At 42.5% G+C, this 17,824-nt stretch overlaps 1 protein-coding gene across 3 annotated transcripts in view; it reads left to right on the top strand.

Moving 5' to 3' along the window:
- Window positions 1-17,824, top strand: part of RABL6 (RAB, member RAS oncogene family like 6) — a 58,695-nt gene that overhangs the window by 9,750 nt on the left and 31,121 nt on the right. For 2 of the 3 annotated variants that reach the window (XM_056351707.1, XM_056351708.1), the window contains 5 exons: window positions 4,812-4,859; window positions 11,092-11,144; window positions 12,646-12,737; window positions 13,547-13,687; window positions 14,763-14,868. In XM_056351707.1, the coding sequence (XP_056207682.1) occupies window positions 4,812-4,859; window positions 11,092-11,144; window positions 12,646-12,737; window positions 13,547-13,687; window positions 14,763-14,868 (440 nt within the window). Of the gene's footprint in view, window positions 1-4,811; window positions 4,860-6,548; window positions 6,579-11,091; window positions 11,145-12,645; window positions 12,738-13,546; window positions 13,688-14,762; window positions 14,869-17,824 lie in introns of all 3 variants that reach the window. The other variant, XM_056351706.1, reaches the window with a different exon arrangement.

The following is a 17,824-nucleotide window of genomic DNA, read 5'->3' as shown; positions in this document are numbered from 1 at the left end:
ATTCAGTATGAACTTGCTCCGTAAGACTGATTTGCTTTAAAAAAACAGTCAGCGGTTAGTTTCTCATTATCAGATATTGTCCACCTGCACCACTCTGACCTTTTGGTGAATCAGCTACTCTCTGTCTCCTCACAGCTGGAAAAAAACCCCATGCACTTGGGGTAAACACCACACTGGGTGCTTCATCTAATTCACCTATCACATTTGTATTGCTGGATGATACTAAGATGCCCAAGTCTCGAGATAATGATCACGTGGAGCCACAGGGTGTGTTCACCAGCAATCTGCCTTGGCTCAGCCTCTCTTGGTTCATAGGCTTCACAGGGAGAGTGAGCGCTGCTGTTGTACCTTCACAGGGAGCTGGTAACCAGAGTTCTGGAGACTCATGCCCTTATGAAGACAGGCTTCCACGTGAGCCAGCTCTCTCTCGACAAAGGATGAAAAGGTTGTGATTTGCATTGGATGTGGGAGAGAAGCAGGTCATCCTCACTCAATGCAGTTAGCATTTTTTTCTCATTCAGGATCTGATGTTGAGCTAAGCCTGATGTCACAGGTTTTCACATTCTTTCATGGGGACTCTCCGTGTGACCATGATGTGAAAGTGTGCCTGTTAGCTTCTACATTTCTTCATAAGGTATCTGTATTTTGGGTACCATCTTCCTGATGTTCTGCCTGTCAGCTAGCCCAAGGCACTGAGGGATTTGCAGTATACACGCAGTGGTGTTCCCCATCTGCAGCAAAACCTCTGGCATGTTGTATTTTAGCTGTGACATCCTTCTCCCCCCTCTTCCTCTCTCTCAGAATATCAGCACATCGGTTATTCATGTGTGAACATAGAACTTCCAGGTTGTTTGGATGATGGAAACTATCTCTAAATCAAACCTGAATGCTTCAGCCTAAAACAGACTTAGGTCAAAGTAAGAAATGAAATACCTCTTTCTTAGATATCCAAGTCTAAAGAGTGCACTGAATGTTAATTGTGGTTTTCTGCAATGTCATAGGTAAGAACCAGAGCTCAGATAATACAAGTGCTGTCTGTAAATACAGCCTAGAAGCCTGGCATTTGCTTTCCAAGAGGCTTATTCATACCAAATTGTTTTTGTATACATGAACAGGTATACAAAATGCATGTATACCTATTTTTGTATACATGCAAAAAGGTGTTTAGAGAAAGATCCAGTCATCCCACATGCTTCTAGGTATTTTAGGGACTTTAAGTTCTTTTACTGAGCTGAGGCTTAGGCACTGGCTTTTTCAGCATGGGGTAGAAAACAGCCACACATGGGGCTGGGTTTTGCTGTATGTTGGTGACTGCAAGTGTGTTTGTTATTTCTTGTGCTTACTTCTAATATTTATGTGATGTTTCCGTAGAGCTTGCTGGTTAGAGTTAACAGCAATGTGTACATATGGTGATGGACTTTTCTCAAGGTGAAGCATTGCTAAGCTAGTCTAAATATCTGGAAGGCTATACATGAAGTTGTGCCTTTCATTTGTGTTTATTTTGCATTATAAAACATTGTATCATTTTCTTAGTAATAATTTCCAGCAGTGTAAGAAATTCTCTGTTCGCGTTAAAACTTGTTTTAAAATATACCCCCCTATTTAAAAACATTGTAAGGTATATTTCCTGCTGTGAAAACTTTCCATCTGAGATGGGTGATGTGGGCACTCTGAGAAATTGGCTCAGATCTAATTACTGCCCTCTTGGCTGAGTTAATCTGTAGAGGAAAAAGAAAGTTTGTTTTTCCTGTGATCATGCTCTCAATCTACCTTGAATAAACATTGTGTGGTAGTTGGCAGCAAATATTTACAGATGTTAATTAAATCGCTGTCAAATATTGAAGGATTCTTACATTGCCTGGTATTAGAAGATTTACATTTTAGATGTGGAACATACCACCTTGTCATATTTTCAGAAATTTCGTACTGAAAGAATTAATAAAGGTAGAGGAATTTGAGTTATTTCTTCCTACTCAGAATGAACAAAATTACTTTGCTGTGCCAGTTGTCTCTGTAACGGATATTTGTAATTTTTGTGTTCAGGTAAGGAGTTACCATTCCTGACTGTGATGAATGCTTTTTTAGATTACGCTGGTCAGCAATTTTATTCTGTTTGGCAGTCTCAGAAAGGGAATATAAAATAAAAATTGGCAAGTACTTTTGTTCAAATACTTTGAATGCTTTGTAGATGGGTGAGAGCAATGGCAGAGCTGCTCTGCTCTGTAGGATTTGTGGTCTGAAGCATATGAAGTGAATCATGTAATTGCATGAGAATAAATATGTCTGAGGGCCTGTGAATTGCTGGTGATGAGCCCACCCATAAAGCAATGATTCTTATTTTTATATGAGCTTTCTTGCAATTGGAATCTTCTCACATCTCTCCACCATTTTATGGGAAAGCGATGTCTTAGTGTGCCAGTGGCTGCAGACTACTTAGCCAAATAGCAACTGAGTACAGATCTTTTGAGTGGTTTGATCTATCTATGGTTTATGCCAATCCAAGTTATAGAATTAAAAGGATGAATTGGCACTCTTTTTGCTGCAACATGCCTTCCAAAGCTGTTAAGGTGAAATGCTGCTCTGTGTGAGTCATACCAAAGCCAACCCAGCAGCACTAAAGTAATTATTCTCTTGTGTGTTCAGGATACTCAGGAATGAAACGTGATGAAAAGGAGGAACTTAATGGCTATAAGCTAGCAGGAGCACTGGTGCTAATAGGAAAAAAAAAACCTTGGAAAAATGGCTTTCTCTGGTCTTGTGCAGTCAATTTCTTTGTGAAATTCTGTGCTTCCCCTCAGATAAAAGGGTGTAGAGCAGGTCTTTGTGGGTCAAATGGTTCAACTCCTCAGCTATTTGGAAGTGCTGCTAGTCAGCAGGATGTCCCGACTGTGGAAATGATTCAGCAGAAGAACAAATCTTAACTGAGGGTGTGTTTGGTGTTAGACTAAGGAGGTGGAGATCACCAGAGCTCAGGAGCAAAGTCCCAGTGCTAGGTGCCAGGTCACCTCCTAGGAGAGCACTGCACATCACCCCAAGGGCTTCCTTTTGTGAAATGGGATTCCAGCTTCTCCGTGAAAGCCTCTTGTTAATGCGTATGTGCTGCTTCACCTGGTGCTGCTGGAAAGAAGCAGCAGCCTTCTGGACTCCCCGTGCCTCTGCAAAGTTTGCCATCTGAGAAAGGAAAACATCTCCTGGCCTTTTGCAGAAAGTCTTATCTGTTGAAAGGTGCCAGGACCGACTTTGCTGGTCTGTCTGTCCCCTTGTTCTTCAGGGACAGCAGCAGCACTGCCAGTCCCAGCTGCAGGGTATGAGTTTGGGGGCAAACCTCCACTAGCTGATCTGTGTCCCAGCACCTGCAGGGTCACGACGCACCCTGAACGGACCATGGACTTGAGCAGCGAAGTCACAGGGAGAGCACCCTGCTGTGCTGTGCCAGCTCACAGTTGGGTGCCAGGCGAGTGAGTGATGGGGAAGGGTTGGATTTTAACTGTACCTGACTTGATGGCCTGCAGAAATATTCAGGGACAGAATTAATTTGGGGAGTGCAATGGTTTGAGCAGAAGTTTAAGGACTGCATACAACTACGTGTGTTGTGTTTTGAGTCCCATCTGAGCCTGTGTGCTGGCTGGGCTGACCTTGTTCGCCCTGTGCCCCACTGCCCTGCTGGCAAAGTGGGAGATAAGCAGGGAGTTGCTATGAGGAAAAACAGGCTGATTTTGCTTCATGAATAAATGTAAAAAAGGATCCTTCTCCAGAAGCAGAGGATCAAAGTTTTCCTTTATTCATAATCTGTCTTTACAATATTTTGAAACATTTAAGTTAAGCCAACAGTGAATTCTGTAGAGGCAATGTTTTCTGGCTTGACAATGACACTTCGCTAAATTCTCATGCCATCCTGTGAGATTATTTTCTACTTTGAGACATCATCCTCCTATTCCATTGCTTTATGTTCAGAGCTGCTCCAAGTACAAGCCTTTGCTTTGTAGCCTATAGCATTTCCTAAAAGCAGCTGTTTCTTGGAGCAACTTCCTGAAGATCAGACTGCTCATGTGGATTCAAAAGAAACATCTAACCAGAGCCTGCCCATCCCTTGTACCATCTGAAAGTTAAGCTGCTAGCTGTCAGTACCAGCAGTAGTGTCTCTGTAGTTAGAATTTTGCCTGTCTTGCTTCAGATTTTAGCAACTCAAATAATATATGTTGCTGCTTATAATTTACTGATGCTGCAGCTCATTAAGAGGCAAAATTTCTAGTAATACTTTACACAAAATGTGAATTGAAATTTGCAGAGAATGGATTTCTGTAGCCATAGGGCTGTCTACGTTGTTTGTCACATTTACATGAAAATGCTATTAGTAAGGTTGATCTTCCTTAAATGCGTGTATTCCTTTCTTTTTTTCAGTTGTATGCCTTGCTTATAGACCACACTTTATTCTCCAAGTTAAATTTATATCTTTTTTGAAAGAATATGGAAAAGTCCATGTGTTATGGAAATAATCTACACAACATGCTTCAAATCTGACCTAAAACATCAAGGAAATCTATCAAAAAAAGCTGTCAGTTATGTGCCTAAGAGTCTTTAAGAAGTTCTTTAGATAACATAGTTTTGCCATACAACTTGGACCTGCAACAGTGGGCTGCCTTCTTGTTACGTTTGGATTTTCTCTTAATTCACTCAAGAATTACTTTTCTTCTGATATTCATCTGCTACTTTGACGATGTTGGCTTTGGGTTAGGCTCTCTGTGGTGAGCATTGAGTGTTGGTCATTTTACTGAAACCCTCTTCTAACACTTTTTTTTTTGTGCTTTTAGCCACTGACGATATTGTTAAAGTTGAAGTCTGGGATGTAGTTGACAAAGGTAAGATTTGTAACTTCCTTTCTAATGGAGGTTCCTTGTTCTTTCTCTATTTTAGTTAAAGACTTACAGGGAATTCAGAAATACCTGCTTGCTTCTACTTTAGAAAAATGTCTGTACTTATTTTTTTCAAGTGCATGGATGTTACTTCCTGAAAAAATATGCAAAGGAGAGAGGAGTCTGCTATGCTAGAGCCCATTATTTGAAGTCTAAACTTCAGATCAAACCCACCGTTCAGAAGAAGTTGTTTCATGTGCAGTGTTATCTGCAGTGAATAATGTATGCAGGAGGGAAGGATGAAAGAGTAGCCAATTACTGAAATTCACTTAGGACAGAAAATGCAATATATGTAATCCAAAATCTTTTCTAAATACTTAGCCAAGGGAAGTATTATGATATATAAATATTTTTCATTAGTTTTCAGTTGTCAGAGTATAACGTTCTGCTTTATAAAAAATAAAAACAAACCCCAAAACATACGTGAAGACACAATTTGGATGCAGTGGAATCTGTTCCTGTAAGGGGTTGGGGTTCAGATGTAAATCTTAACAGCCCATTCTGTAGCCCCAAATGCAGCTGGTGGTTGGCTTTTAAGAGGCATTTTGTGCCAGCCAAGCTCCTGGTTTAAAGTGTGAGTATAGTCAGGAAAGCAGCTTTACAAGCGAGCGTCTCGCGCTCCGTGAGTTGTGCTCCTTGTTTGTGTGTTTCTGTTGGTCAAATCTGTTGACCGCAGTCATCGAAACTTAAATTTCTGTGGTTGTCTGCTGCGACCTTTCCTGCAGCCTTAGCTAGAATCTGTGCTGGCATGCATTCCCCAGCAGAACTGCATCCTAGGTGGGCTACTTCTGCTGTACCACCAACTTACACATGTGTTAACACCAAAAATGAAGAACGTAAGTACTATAGGGAGTGGGAAAGGGAGAAATGTAATTTTTCATTGAGGTAAATTGTATTCAAAACAGTAGCAGAGGTAGTTAAAGATAGCAGCTGTAGCTCAGATGCATAATGGAGCCTTTAGGTTAAACCCGAGGCAGTAACTTTAAATGAAAATCCTGAGCACTTTATCTTTTTATTCTTTTAAACCCTTGTTTTCACAGCGTAGACGAAATCTTACTTAGGTCAGAGTTACTGCTGAAGTCAGCCTAATTACAGTTTGGCTTTTAGATCCTAGGATAACAAGTGCAGGGCCGGAATCTGAGCAAAACATCTGTTTTCTCGCAGCCTTGCAACTTTGGTATGAATGGATACGGAGTTAATTTGGGAATCGTGTGGTTCCAGCATTTATTTCTGTGAATAGCTTCTCTGAGCAGAATCGTCTTCTCAACTAGAGACTTACCATTTTTTTGGCAAAAAGGATTGGATTTGATACATGCAGATGTTGATTACAGCTCTTCTGATTCTGCTTTCATTTCTGACAGTGGAGCATGTGTTAGAAATCTAAAGGGACTCTTTTCTCCCCACTTCATATTCTTTTGAAATAAAACTCATTCTGTTAAGATTCCTCTTATGGACCACAGATATGTATTTTTATGTAATCAAATGTACTCAGCCAATGTGTAAAAATTCAGATCATCATGGTACAACGAAATCAAATCCTTTCAAGTACAACTTCAGGAAAATGTGCTTGCTCATATCTAACTTTCATCTTAATGTTACCTTATGACATTTTTGTTCTTCCTTCTATATGCTTAGGACAAAAAATCCTCCTGCGTGATGCTTTCGGTGAGAGCAACACTAGTCTAGACTGTAGACTTTTAGTATTGAAGTATCCACTGCTGCTGCAGCATAGTGCTGACAAGGCCTGATCCTCCTTTTTTTCCTTCCCTACCAGATCCTGGCTAAAGCGCATATTTAGAGTTGTGCAGAATGCTGCATTTTTCCAGCTGGATTTGAAACTGCCATAAAATGCACGTTCTGAACATGCATTTCAACGTACACTGTTACCCAAGCTAATTTTTTTTGCCAGTGTTTCCCCATTTTGGAAGAATTTTTCCTTGTTAGAGAGAATTAATAGACCTCTATTTAAATGAAGATATTTGAAAATGTGTTGAAAGCCTGATGTGGGGATGTAGCTAGACTGTCTAAAAGATGTATCCATAAACTGCAGTTTTCAACTTTAGTCTTGCAAAGTGGCTTCGGCCTCTTCTCTGCTGTGCAGTGCTGCTGTTCTTCATGTCCCGGTGTGAACATGCACCAGAGGATTGGGGAAACTTAATGAATCGCACCCTTGATGTGCATTTTTGGACTGAAGTTAAATGTGGTTTTACTAAGTGGTATTTCTCCTCACGCTTACCAGCAGTGTGCCTCCCTGTCCTTGTTAGTTCAGCAGTGTGCTTTGATTTTTCCCTCCAGACTGTTCCAAGTCCAAGAGGCAGCTCGGTTGGGTCTGCCTGGCTGGTGGTTTAGCTTGGTGTCATTTGTTTAGCACATAGATGTTAATTTGGAAGTGTGGAGAGATTTGTAGTGAAAGTTTAAAACCTGTGAGGTTGGTCAGTGTGGTGAAGCAGCAGGGAATGGCAGCTGCTATACTGTACTGCTCCTCTTAACTTTTTTTTGATTCTTTGGGTTTGTTTTTTTTCTTAATGTGCAAAGTCACTACAGTACAGACTCCCCTGCAGCCTGCTGTTTTCTTCTTGGGCCTGCTCAGAGAGCTGGGCTCATTTGTGTAATGATGCCATTTGTTAAAACCTTAACAAGTAGAGCTTGCCCCCAGCTATGGATTGTATTGAATTTTGTGTGGCATGTGTAGTAAATACCATCTCCTTTGCTGCCCTTGGGTCTAATAGAGCATAGGAAAGATATCTCTCAGCAAAAAGTCAGATCCTGACTCATCTTTCTGGCTTTGCAGCAAGTTGTATAACTACTGCAGGTCATAAAGCTGTAATAGATCCTGAATGCAGAGAAGCTGTTTGAATGCAGGTGATTCAAGAAGAATTCTGATCTCCTGTCTTGTAACTTATGCTAGTTCGGTTCCTGCACCTTTTCTCATATGCTAACTGAAGGGCTTAAACCATGGTTTTTTCTGTTGCCCCCAAAACAGCATAAACTCTTTCCCTCATGGAGATTCCTTTCCTCTCCCTGCCCTTTCATCCCTCTCCCTCCCAGAGGTGTGCTGCAAGAAGGAGAAAGGTTCAGAATTAATATTTCTGTTATTTTCAGGTGTCGTTAAGTGAGATAACACTGGGGATGCAAATATTCTAGACATGTGTTTTTGAATGGTGAACAGAAGCATCTTGCTCACACTGTGGACAGCATTTGTTGGCAAGCTGTACTGAATCCTTGCTGTCCTGCAACAAAACTGATGGTACACAGAGGTGCAGAAGCTCTCAGGTGCTGGCCAGGAACCCAGTTCTCTGGTGTTGAGTAAGAATTGTTCTGTAGACTTCAGGGCACTGCTGCAAGGTTATTTGGCTTCAGTGTTGCTATTATGCCTGTAAATAAGGAGCAGTCATAGTTCTAGGTAGAGAAGCAGGGCAATCGGAACATGAAGACCCTTGCTTTCTAATTGAGGTTCCTAGATTGCACATTAGTGCAGCCTTAAACACAGGACCATGTTCATACAACAACACAATCTTCATGGTGCACTTCCCTTTACAGGCTGAATTGCATCTTTTAATTACATACGTCTTGTCTTTATCTGGTTCATCCTGCAGTTTTGGCTCCAAAAATAGACACTGTGCATGAATATGTACACACATGCGCTTTTCAGCTCCCCTACTCCTTTATAGATGACCTCCTTTACAGCAGCGATGAGCATCATGTAAGAATATTACTCATTCCTCTTGATACACACATAAAGCCATAAGGAGGGAGAGGGGTGCGAGTCATACTCGCTCTCAAAGCATTGGTTGTAAACGTGGCCAGGTTAGAAAGAAGATTGCTCCCACCTTGATTGCTCTGGGTGGGAGAACTATGAAGAGTATTTGTGGGTTTTTTGGCTTTTGTTTTAATACGTAGAAATTCAGGTCATGGCAAGCATAATTTAGCAGTAACTGCAGAAAAAGTGATGTTTTGATATTCAGAGAAGCCACACAAATGCCACTGACTTGAAGTGAATTTAATTGAAGTGGGAAAAGACATGCACATCCTAGACATCCCACACTTTGAGTTGCTCTGGGAAAAAATCAGAGCCCATACTTGGATCTTCCAGGGAGATACATTGTACGAATAGGGAAGGATCAGGATTAATATTTCTGCTACTTTCAGATGTCAACAGTAAGATGACACGAGGGGATCAAACATTTTTTAGCGGTGCACAGAAGAACCCACCAGACACAGTGTCAGGGTATAAGAGCTGGAATCTCTTGATATCCTGCAGCATTAAACTTTCATGAATAACTTGTGTTTCGTAACTGTTTATCCTTGACCTGTGTGCAAAAAGAACAGAACACTTTGTTGCACATGCAGCATCTGGCAGAACCATGAATTTTACAAGTTGTTGCTCCGCGTTAATCAGCAGAGGTGAATAGTCGGTGGAAGCTATTTTGGTCCCAAGTGCTGCAGAGTCTTTTAAAGAGTCGGTGAGAGTTTTTTTTGCAGGTGCATCCGATCTGCCAACACTTTCTGTTGTCAGTGTCACAGGGAATTTCTAGAAATTATGAGAAGGAATTCCAAGCCTCTGCCATTATAATTTAGTTAACTCATCATTATCTTGACTAGGAAAATACAGAACAAAGTTAATTCAGCGGTACAGTTCTTAATTGCTCTCAGTAGCATCTGGAAGATATTTGGTATCTGTAAAACATAACTCCACACCTTGCAGGGTTATTAATTTTGCAGTGCTCATCATTTGATAAAACTCTGGACTCTGCTGTACATAGAGTTTAAAAAATATCTGGGAGGTGAAGACAGATTTTTTCACGGTATGTCCACACTAAACTTCTTTGGCCGTAGGTGAAAGAAGATGTCCTCACCCTTACACATTGAGACTCCTGGCAGTCCTTAGTGCTGAGTGTCTACACCAGAAAATCATGTTAGCTGATTGCTGCTCTGCTAATTGTAGGTACAGATACATGGTGTTTTCTTCTCTGTCTGCTGTGGTTGCAGGCTTTAAGATTTGGAAACATGATTACAGCGTAACTGATGTAATGCAAAATTTTCAGGGAGCCTGAGGTTTCAAAACACCACCTCCTTTTTTGGGGGTGCTGAGTCAAATGGCAGTGGTACTTTAAAATGTCAGTTTGCAAACTTATCAAGTGCTTACTGAAGCTGTAAGAAAAGGGAGAAGTCTCAGGGGGATCTGTCCTTTAAGTGTAAGGGCTCTATGCACGTGCCTTAGAGGAAGCAGATGAGTTGGAGAGAAACTGTTAGATTTCTCCAGATGGGATTGTGGCTGCGAGACTGTAGGGCAAGTTTTCTAGTTCTAAACACTGCTCCAAGTGTTTAGCCTGTTGCCTCTTGCACTTTTCCTGTGAGCTTAGAGTTTCATCTGTTCTCTAGCTTATTTTTGTGTGCGTGTCTCTAGAGCGTGTGGCTTTGGATGGTGCCTCTGGAGGATTTCCTTTCTGCGCCTTCGCTGGTGATGACCAGACCTGACCCTCTGGCTCTGGCCTTTCACACACCTGTAGGCTGTCTTTCTACTTCTCCACAGCCCCCTTGCCACAGTTTATTTGATTTTGCTTGGATTTCCCCCTGTTCTGTCTGTCTTCTGGCTGTTAAATTTTCATAATCTGGCTCCCCCCTTTTTTTTTTTTGGTCACAAGTCAGCCCAAAGCACCCAGTGCACTCTGAGATCATGTTTTTTGACAAGACTGCTTGCTTCAGGTCAGTGACGTAGCACAGCAGCGTCATAGCATCTCTCAGGAAGGCTGTGTACGTAGTTGTGCAGTTCAGTCATAGCAGCCCCACGATCTTTTGCTTCTTCAACATTAGTGCAACAAAAAAGGGCAACAAAACCCCTTCCCTTTGTGGTCAGGGAGTGCACCAAACCCTCTATTATTCAGTCATTGTGACTTTATGCTGTGAAGAGCATGGTTTAAGCTACTTCAGGCTTTCTTCCTATTCATCTTTGAATTAGAGTGGCTAGTGTTCTTGAACAGGGTAGCTGGTGTTCTTCAGCAAGGCATGCCTGTCCCACCCCTCCTCATTCCCCATGCTTATAGTAGAAGTTGGATCTGCTTTTAAGGTCATGTTCAGAATGCTGTAGTCCTGCTCAGACCCATCCAGGAGATCCTGGAGTTCTCTGCCCAGTGTAATGCATTTTTATTTTATTTTTTTTTTTACAATTCTTTTTAAGGAAAATGCAAAAAGCGAGGAGATGGTTTGAAACTGGAAAATGACCCTCAGGAGGTGAGTCACCTTGAATGCAGATGTCTGCCTCTTAACAGGAGGTCTCTAGTCCACCTTTGGTCCATGGACAGTAAGTTCTATACTTGTTTCTGCTTTAAGGCCGGCCTAGGAGGCAGATGAGGGGCAGTGTGATCCCTAATGCTCTTCAGTCTTTTGCCTGTGCATTTTATCCCTGTTTCTGCCTTCACCACAACTTTCCTGCTGTTTTCCATTTTGTCTTTTGGGAATGACTGCACCCCAGATGTTTACTCCGTAGCTTTGTACCTGTCTGCACATGGTCAGTGGCAGGAAGTCCTTTTGTGATGGAATTCTTGTGAGGTGTGGAGGAGTCATTTGATGCCATGCTCTCTGGCCGCTCCATAAAACTGGGCTAACAATTACCTTTTAACACCCTTTGAAATAACAGAGGAGGAAGGGTCAATAGAAGTGCCACCTAGCACATAAAAGTAAACAGAGTGGCTTTCTCAAGGCTTTTCCATGAGCATATCTCCTTTGGATCTTCTGCTGTAGAACAAAGTGCTGTATGGAAGACCATACTACCACGTTCCCCAAACTGCATTTGGGCTGCCAGTGCACTTCCATGGCATCTCTTTCAAAAGATGTATGATTTTATCCCCAAGAAAAATTCATTTTAAAGGCCCTTGATTCCATGATCTATGCTGCAGCTCTTAAAGAGCTTTATTGCTCCTGTATCAGTGCCTTTGGGGGCTCAGTGCACGGGCAAGTTCTGGTACTTGCTCCATAACCACTTTGTTGAAATTGGTGAGAAAAGCAGCGTCACTGATAGGCAGAGAGCTGAACACTTGGTTCTGGGGATGGGTCAGGGCAGCGAAGAGTTACCTGTTTCACCAGGGTGCCAGTCCCACTCAATCTGTGCAGTCCAATTAGGAAAATTTTCTTTTAAAATATTCTCCTATGGGAAAAAGCTTTTATGAGAACAGATACCACAGCTGCTTCTTCCTTCGCAAACGTGACCAGTACTGTATTTTGCAGCATGTAGAATCCAAATGATGAAAAGCAATTCAGGTACTAATAAATACTTTTGGCCCTGAATGGGAGAAATTCAGTGGAAACTTCATCCTGGCTTTATACCCAGAAGCATTAGAAGTACGGTCAATATTTGGGTTGGCAAAGAGATGAAATGGGAGCTGTGTCCTCTGTCCTCCATCCTGTAGCTTATATGGAGTTGTCTTGCCAGTGCAGGATTTGGGGGCACAGGGGAAAGAGTCGGGGGAGTGGGGGGTGGGGGGGTAGCATTTGCTGTCAGACATGGGTTTTTTCAGGCATTGTCAGGTGCTTCACGTGCAGCTCATATGGGCAGTGGAAGCTGCGAACCACCAGATATCTTGCTTAAACAATGATGATGTGAAATCCACAGGTAATTCTTACAGTGGGCTGTCACTTTAGAAAGTTTACCTGTTCAGCACTGTATCAGTTGTGTTCTGTGCAAGCCTGAAGTTGAATCAAGTTATTTACTGCCTCTTTGGCTTTATTTCCTCAGGCAGAGTCAGAGATGGCTCTGGATGCAGAGTTCCTGGATGTCTATAAGAACTGCAATGGTGTAGTGATGATGTTTGACATCACCAAACAGTGGTAAGACATCTTCAGTGGCATGCACCATGTGATTATCGCTTGTTTAATGAAAACAAATGACTTCTAGACCTCTTGATTCCCAGATGGACTCTAGAGCTGATAACCAGCCTAATGAGTTGTATCTCTTAAAACAGTAGCTTTCTCTTCTGACACGTCTTTTAATATACTCCTCTCCTGGGTTTGTTTCAAACAGGCAGTCTCCCTGTGGGCTTGCATACTGCAGTTTCTCAGATACTGCTGTCTGAGGCTTGCTAATTAGTGCTATCACAGGTGCAAAGTATGCTGGGCATGTTACAAACCCTTGCTCTCCAGAACACAAGGGAAAGGGGAATGCCTGTGAGAAATTCTCAGGAAGAGTGGTATTAGTAAGGATTATTTAGAGGCCCCAGGCTGTATTAACATACAGAAATAATGAACTGTTCATTTTTCACATCTGCTGAGGAGGGTGAGAGACATATGGAAGCCAGAGTGGAAAGAGGAGGTGGTAAGAGTTCCTGCTTTATGTTTGAGCTTGTGTTTTACAGATTTGGTATGGGTCAGTGAGCCTGCTGGCAGCTGAAGGGAGGGAATCCTTCTGCTGACCCCACACGGTTTCATAGGACTGAGGGAAATACTGCTGTAGGAGATGTGAGGTTGCCAGTAGAAGTGGATTATTGAACTGGTCAAGTTGTTTTTGGATAAAGAATGATACAAACATATTTACAGTTAATGTATTTCTCTGAGGGGAGCAAAGAAGCCACAGTCTTGGAACGACTATCGCAGAACGATGTTTCCTACTCATCTGCCTTTATCTCTCTCCTGTGGTGAAGGACATTTAACTATATTCTGAGGGAGCTTCCTAAAGTGCCGACCCACGTTCCAGTGTGCGTGCTTGGGAATTACCGAGACATGGGGGAGCACCGGGTCATTCTGCCTGGCGATGTGCGGGACCTCATCGACAATCTAAACAGGTAAGGTGGCACCATGGTCACCAGGCAGGGGAGTGGACCTCGGCTGCTCTCTGTCATCAGCTGTAGATAACCGTATTGCTGCTGTGTTTCAAATGCACATCACGTTCATCCTCTTGACCCTGTGCCTAACTTTTGGGCTTTCATAGCTCTGAGTACTTCACACAGCAGCTTCAGTTTACACGATGAGCTCTTTGATTTAGGAGCCTGTTCTGGGCAGATTGTTAGCTATGTATCTGGAAATAGTGAGCATCTGCCTTCCCAAGAAGTCACCTTCTTTCTGGTTAGTCCTTCTCTTGTGAAAGAATCCTCTCCCTGCAGCACAACTGTTCTCTACTCTAAATAATTCTGCTACAAGAGAGCCAGCTAGTGCAGCTGTCTTCCTTGCTCTTGCTCTGAGAGCATCCCCACACAGTATTTACTGGGCACAGCCAAATCATACGCCTCTCTTGCCAGCCAGGCAAGATTTTCTCTCATGCAAAGATCTGATGTGCTCTGTTATTTAGTATGAAATACTACTTGTTAGTCAGGATTCAATGGGTTGTACCTTTTTGTGTGGTTTTATGTTTTTAAGGCATTTTTTCATTTTCCTAGTCTCTTACTTGTTTATGCCTACATCAGGCACCCAGAAATTATATCAGTTTTAAGACTTTATCTGTAATGTAATCATTTCTTTACAAGTCCGTCTTTATCTATGACTTATGTAGGTCTGTTTGTGGTTTTAAAACAAAACCTTCACTGAGAAATGAACAGCTTGTACAGCTGTGAAACCCCCAGTTTAGTAAACCAATGGCCCAGTGTCCTGACACAGAATTTCTTAGTCTGGCAGCCACATGGCACTGCAACGTAACAGCTGTGTTCTGCCACCCTTTAGGAGGAACAAAGTGTGAATTTTGTCTGTAAATAAAATAACAAGTCGCTAGCAGAATGACTTGCTAGCCTACATTTAGAGGTTGACGGGATGGCTGGTAAATGAGGATCGTTCATGGTATGCAGTGTGACAGGGGCCTCTTCTGTGTGTGTGCAGTCCATGTCCTTTGTTCAGTTTTTTTTCTCTCTACCTATCTGGTTGAGACAGGCCTCCCGGCTCCTCGTATTTTCGCTACGCTGAGTCTTCCATGAAGAACAGCTTTGGCCTCAAATACCTGCACAAGTTCTTCAATATCCCCTTCTTGCAGCTGCAGGTAAGACAGAGGGCATTTCCCTGATGAGCTGGGCAGGTGGGACAAATGTCATTTTCTCTGTCTCTAAGGTGGGAATTTGGTATTTGGGGGTTCTTTTGTTGTTACAGGATCCTGAGTAATTTCTATTTTCGTAAGAGTTATTGGAACAAAATTATGTTAGTACATTGGTGCCAGTGACTTAAACATGTCTGCTTGCGAGAGGGCTCTTCTCTGCTGTAATCGCAAATGCCTACCTCTAAAGGAAGGCTCCAAGGTGATGAACAGCACTGGCAAGAAAATTGCGTCCAGTGGTGTAGCTGCCAAAGTCAAAACTGTTACCTAGGCACATTTGTTAACTTTGTATTTAAATTCTGTTAACTAAAATTCAGATGCAAGTTGATTTGGGCGTGAACTGAACAGTTCAGGGACAACTGTTTGCTGAGAATCTTTGCCCTAGTGATAGCTGATCTGCTTGGATCCTTTGCACATAGATCCAAGCCTCACATTTCCTTCATAATTGAGGCTTCTTAGGTGGACTGAGTAGAAAGGCAAAGGCTGGATGGGCACAGAAGGGTGGAATTCTCAGTTGTGGTTCTTTAGAAGAGGACCTTTCTGAGGTGACCGGGAAGGGGTCCTTTGGGATCAACAGCAGATGCTTTTTAGGGGTACATGTGATGCTATATCATTGTTTTCTGTTGTATGGAAAAAACAGGCAGTTGATCTTGATTATTTTTCAACTAGTAATTGAAATGTCTATGTGTATTTTTATACAAGTAATCCCCACTGAAATGCTAGTGCAGAGGAAGCTCAGATCTATTGGTGGATGTTACCACGTCCTCAGGCTGCAGAGCAGAAAGAACCACACTAAGAAAATTGAACATATAGTACCCCAGTAAAACAAGTCAGATTTCTGAGGAGGAGGTTGTAGAAATCTCAGATATAGACCCGACGTGCTGCTCAGTGGAGAAGATTGAAATCTACCAGCATGGTGTTGGTTAAATGTTTGATTTTATAACCTCTGCTCCTATGGTAAAGCGATGTCTTGTGGAAATCATGCATAATAATTAGTTCCCAGGTTACTTTTGTTGGTTTTGTTACAGCTCTCCTTTTTTTCTCAAATAGATGTTGATACGAGACAAAGACATTAGCACAGTCTTCCTGCCAGATTTGTTTCTGAAAGCTGGTCATAACGATACTGTTAATAGTCAGTATATTAATGATTTCCCTAGCCATATTTATAAGCAGGAAATACCAAAGTATTTGTAGTTTTGGGTTTGCTTGGAAGCAGCTTTAGGATGTGAGTCTTAGGGGACCTTTCATTTAAATGTGCTGTGTATGAGTAAACATGATCTGTTAATCTGAAACTGAAAGCCATTAGGACGTTTAGGTAAGGTAATTGCCCCCAAAGCCAGAGAATTTCTTGGTCAAATCTTGGTCTTTAGGGAAATAGAAAAAAATAAATCTGCTAAAAACTTTAGTTGTTTGGAGATTCCAGTGACAATTGCTCGGGAGAGGTGAAGGAAATGGGGTGACCAGCCCAAATTTGTTCTCCTTCTCAGTGGGCTAAGGGTGCCACTGGGAGTACTCCAAAAGGTACAGGTCCTGCAGAATTAGACTCCCAAATCCTGTGTTTTTCATGTAATGTAATTCAATAATGCAACAGCAGGAACAGACCTGAAAAGGCTTCTCATTACAATTGAGTTCTCAAAATGTGCAAGGGGAGATGTGGGTAGGCACACGTAAACCATGCTTGTAAATGTTTGCTCTGTTCTTTGTACAACAACGCAGAAGGCAGCAGTTGAGGAGGTTGTCCTGTGCCTCAGCCAAGGAGAGAGTGATCAGATCATAGCTGCCTGGCTTTTCCTTTAAAACAGCAACACCAGAACTAATTTGTGCAGTTCTGTGCTCATACTGGGATGCTTTTGTGTGCGTTCTGATAAAAATCACAGCATAGCATCCGATGTGGAGATGGCTTGTTTCATTTCCCTCTGGTGTGCGGGGGATCCCTGGCCTTGCTGTTCTGTGCCGAGGCAGGTGACACTGCAAAGCTGGAGGAGGCTTGTGGTTGCTTCCATCCAGGGCTTTGCTTCACCAAGATGCAATGCACTTAGTTTTTTCAGTGCTCCTGCTGGGTGGCTCTGGGCGTTTTGCTGCTGCTGGAGACCCGCTGGGAGCCTTGCCTTTGAGTGCACAGGGAGCCAGGGTTGGCCCCGCTGGGCCTGATTAACAACCAGCACAGCACGATGTTAAAATTTGTAGGAAAATCACAGCTAGCCTTAATTTGTAAAGGTTCTGCTTGTACCTTCAGAGAGACTTGCCAGTAACAAGCTCCAGAAAGAAGTAATTTCCCTGGTACTTTGGAGCAAAGCAGGGTTAAAGGAAAGGAATGCTACCAGGTATTAAATGCACATATGATTTAATCAGTCTCGGTGGATCTCTGAGGTTTCTCTGTGTTCCTCTGCCTAACCTCCTGCAGCTCTCGAGGGGAAGAGTTGTTCAGCTGTGTGTGAGATTCCAGGCTGTCCTTTAGCGGAGTTGGTGTTCAGTGCATTGGTTTTAAGTTGCACATTTCTGTCTTCAGCTTACATTCATGCATCTTTCATGAAGAAAGCAGTGGCTGAAATTCATACCCCCAGTACAGAGCTTGTTCCCACTAGCTAACCGGGGCTTTTCAATTATTTATCAGTTCCTTTCCAGGGGAAGGATTGTCAAACCTGAGAATGGAGTTTAGCTGTAGGTATTGCTGGTGGCCCATGTAATGTGCAAATGTGAGCAGGTCAACCAGGCCTTCAGATGCTGCGCTTGGAAGGAGACAAAATTCTGCAGACAGCTGAAATTGCCTTTTCCCAGGAAGCACTTGAAAGTGGCATTCAGCCAAAGCGTTGGTCTGTAGCACATGATTTATTCCCTTCTTTTGGGTCATTGCTAAAAATAAGCTGTTTCTTTAATATTTTAATACCAGCACGGTAAAATAGAA

Source organism: Falco biarmicus, chromosome 9, assembly GCF_023638135.1.
Source record: "Falco biarmicus isolate bFalBia1 chromosome 9, bFalBia1.pri, whole genome shotgun sequence".
NCBI lineage: Eukaryota > Metazoa > Chordata > Aves > Falconiformes > Falconidae > Falco > Falco biarmicus.
This window is presented reverse-complemented; position numbering and strand designations above follow the sequence as displayed.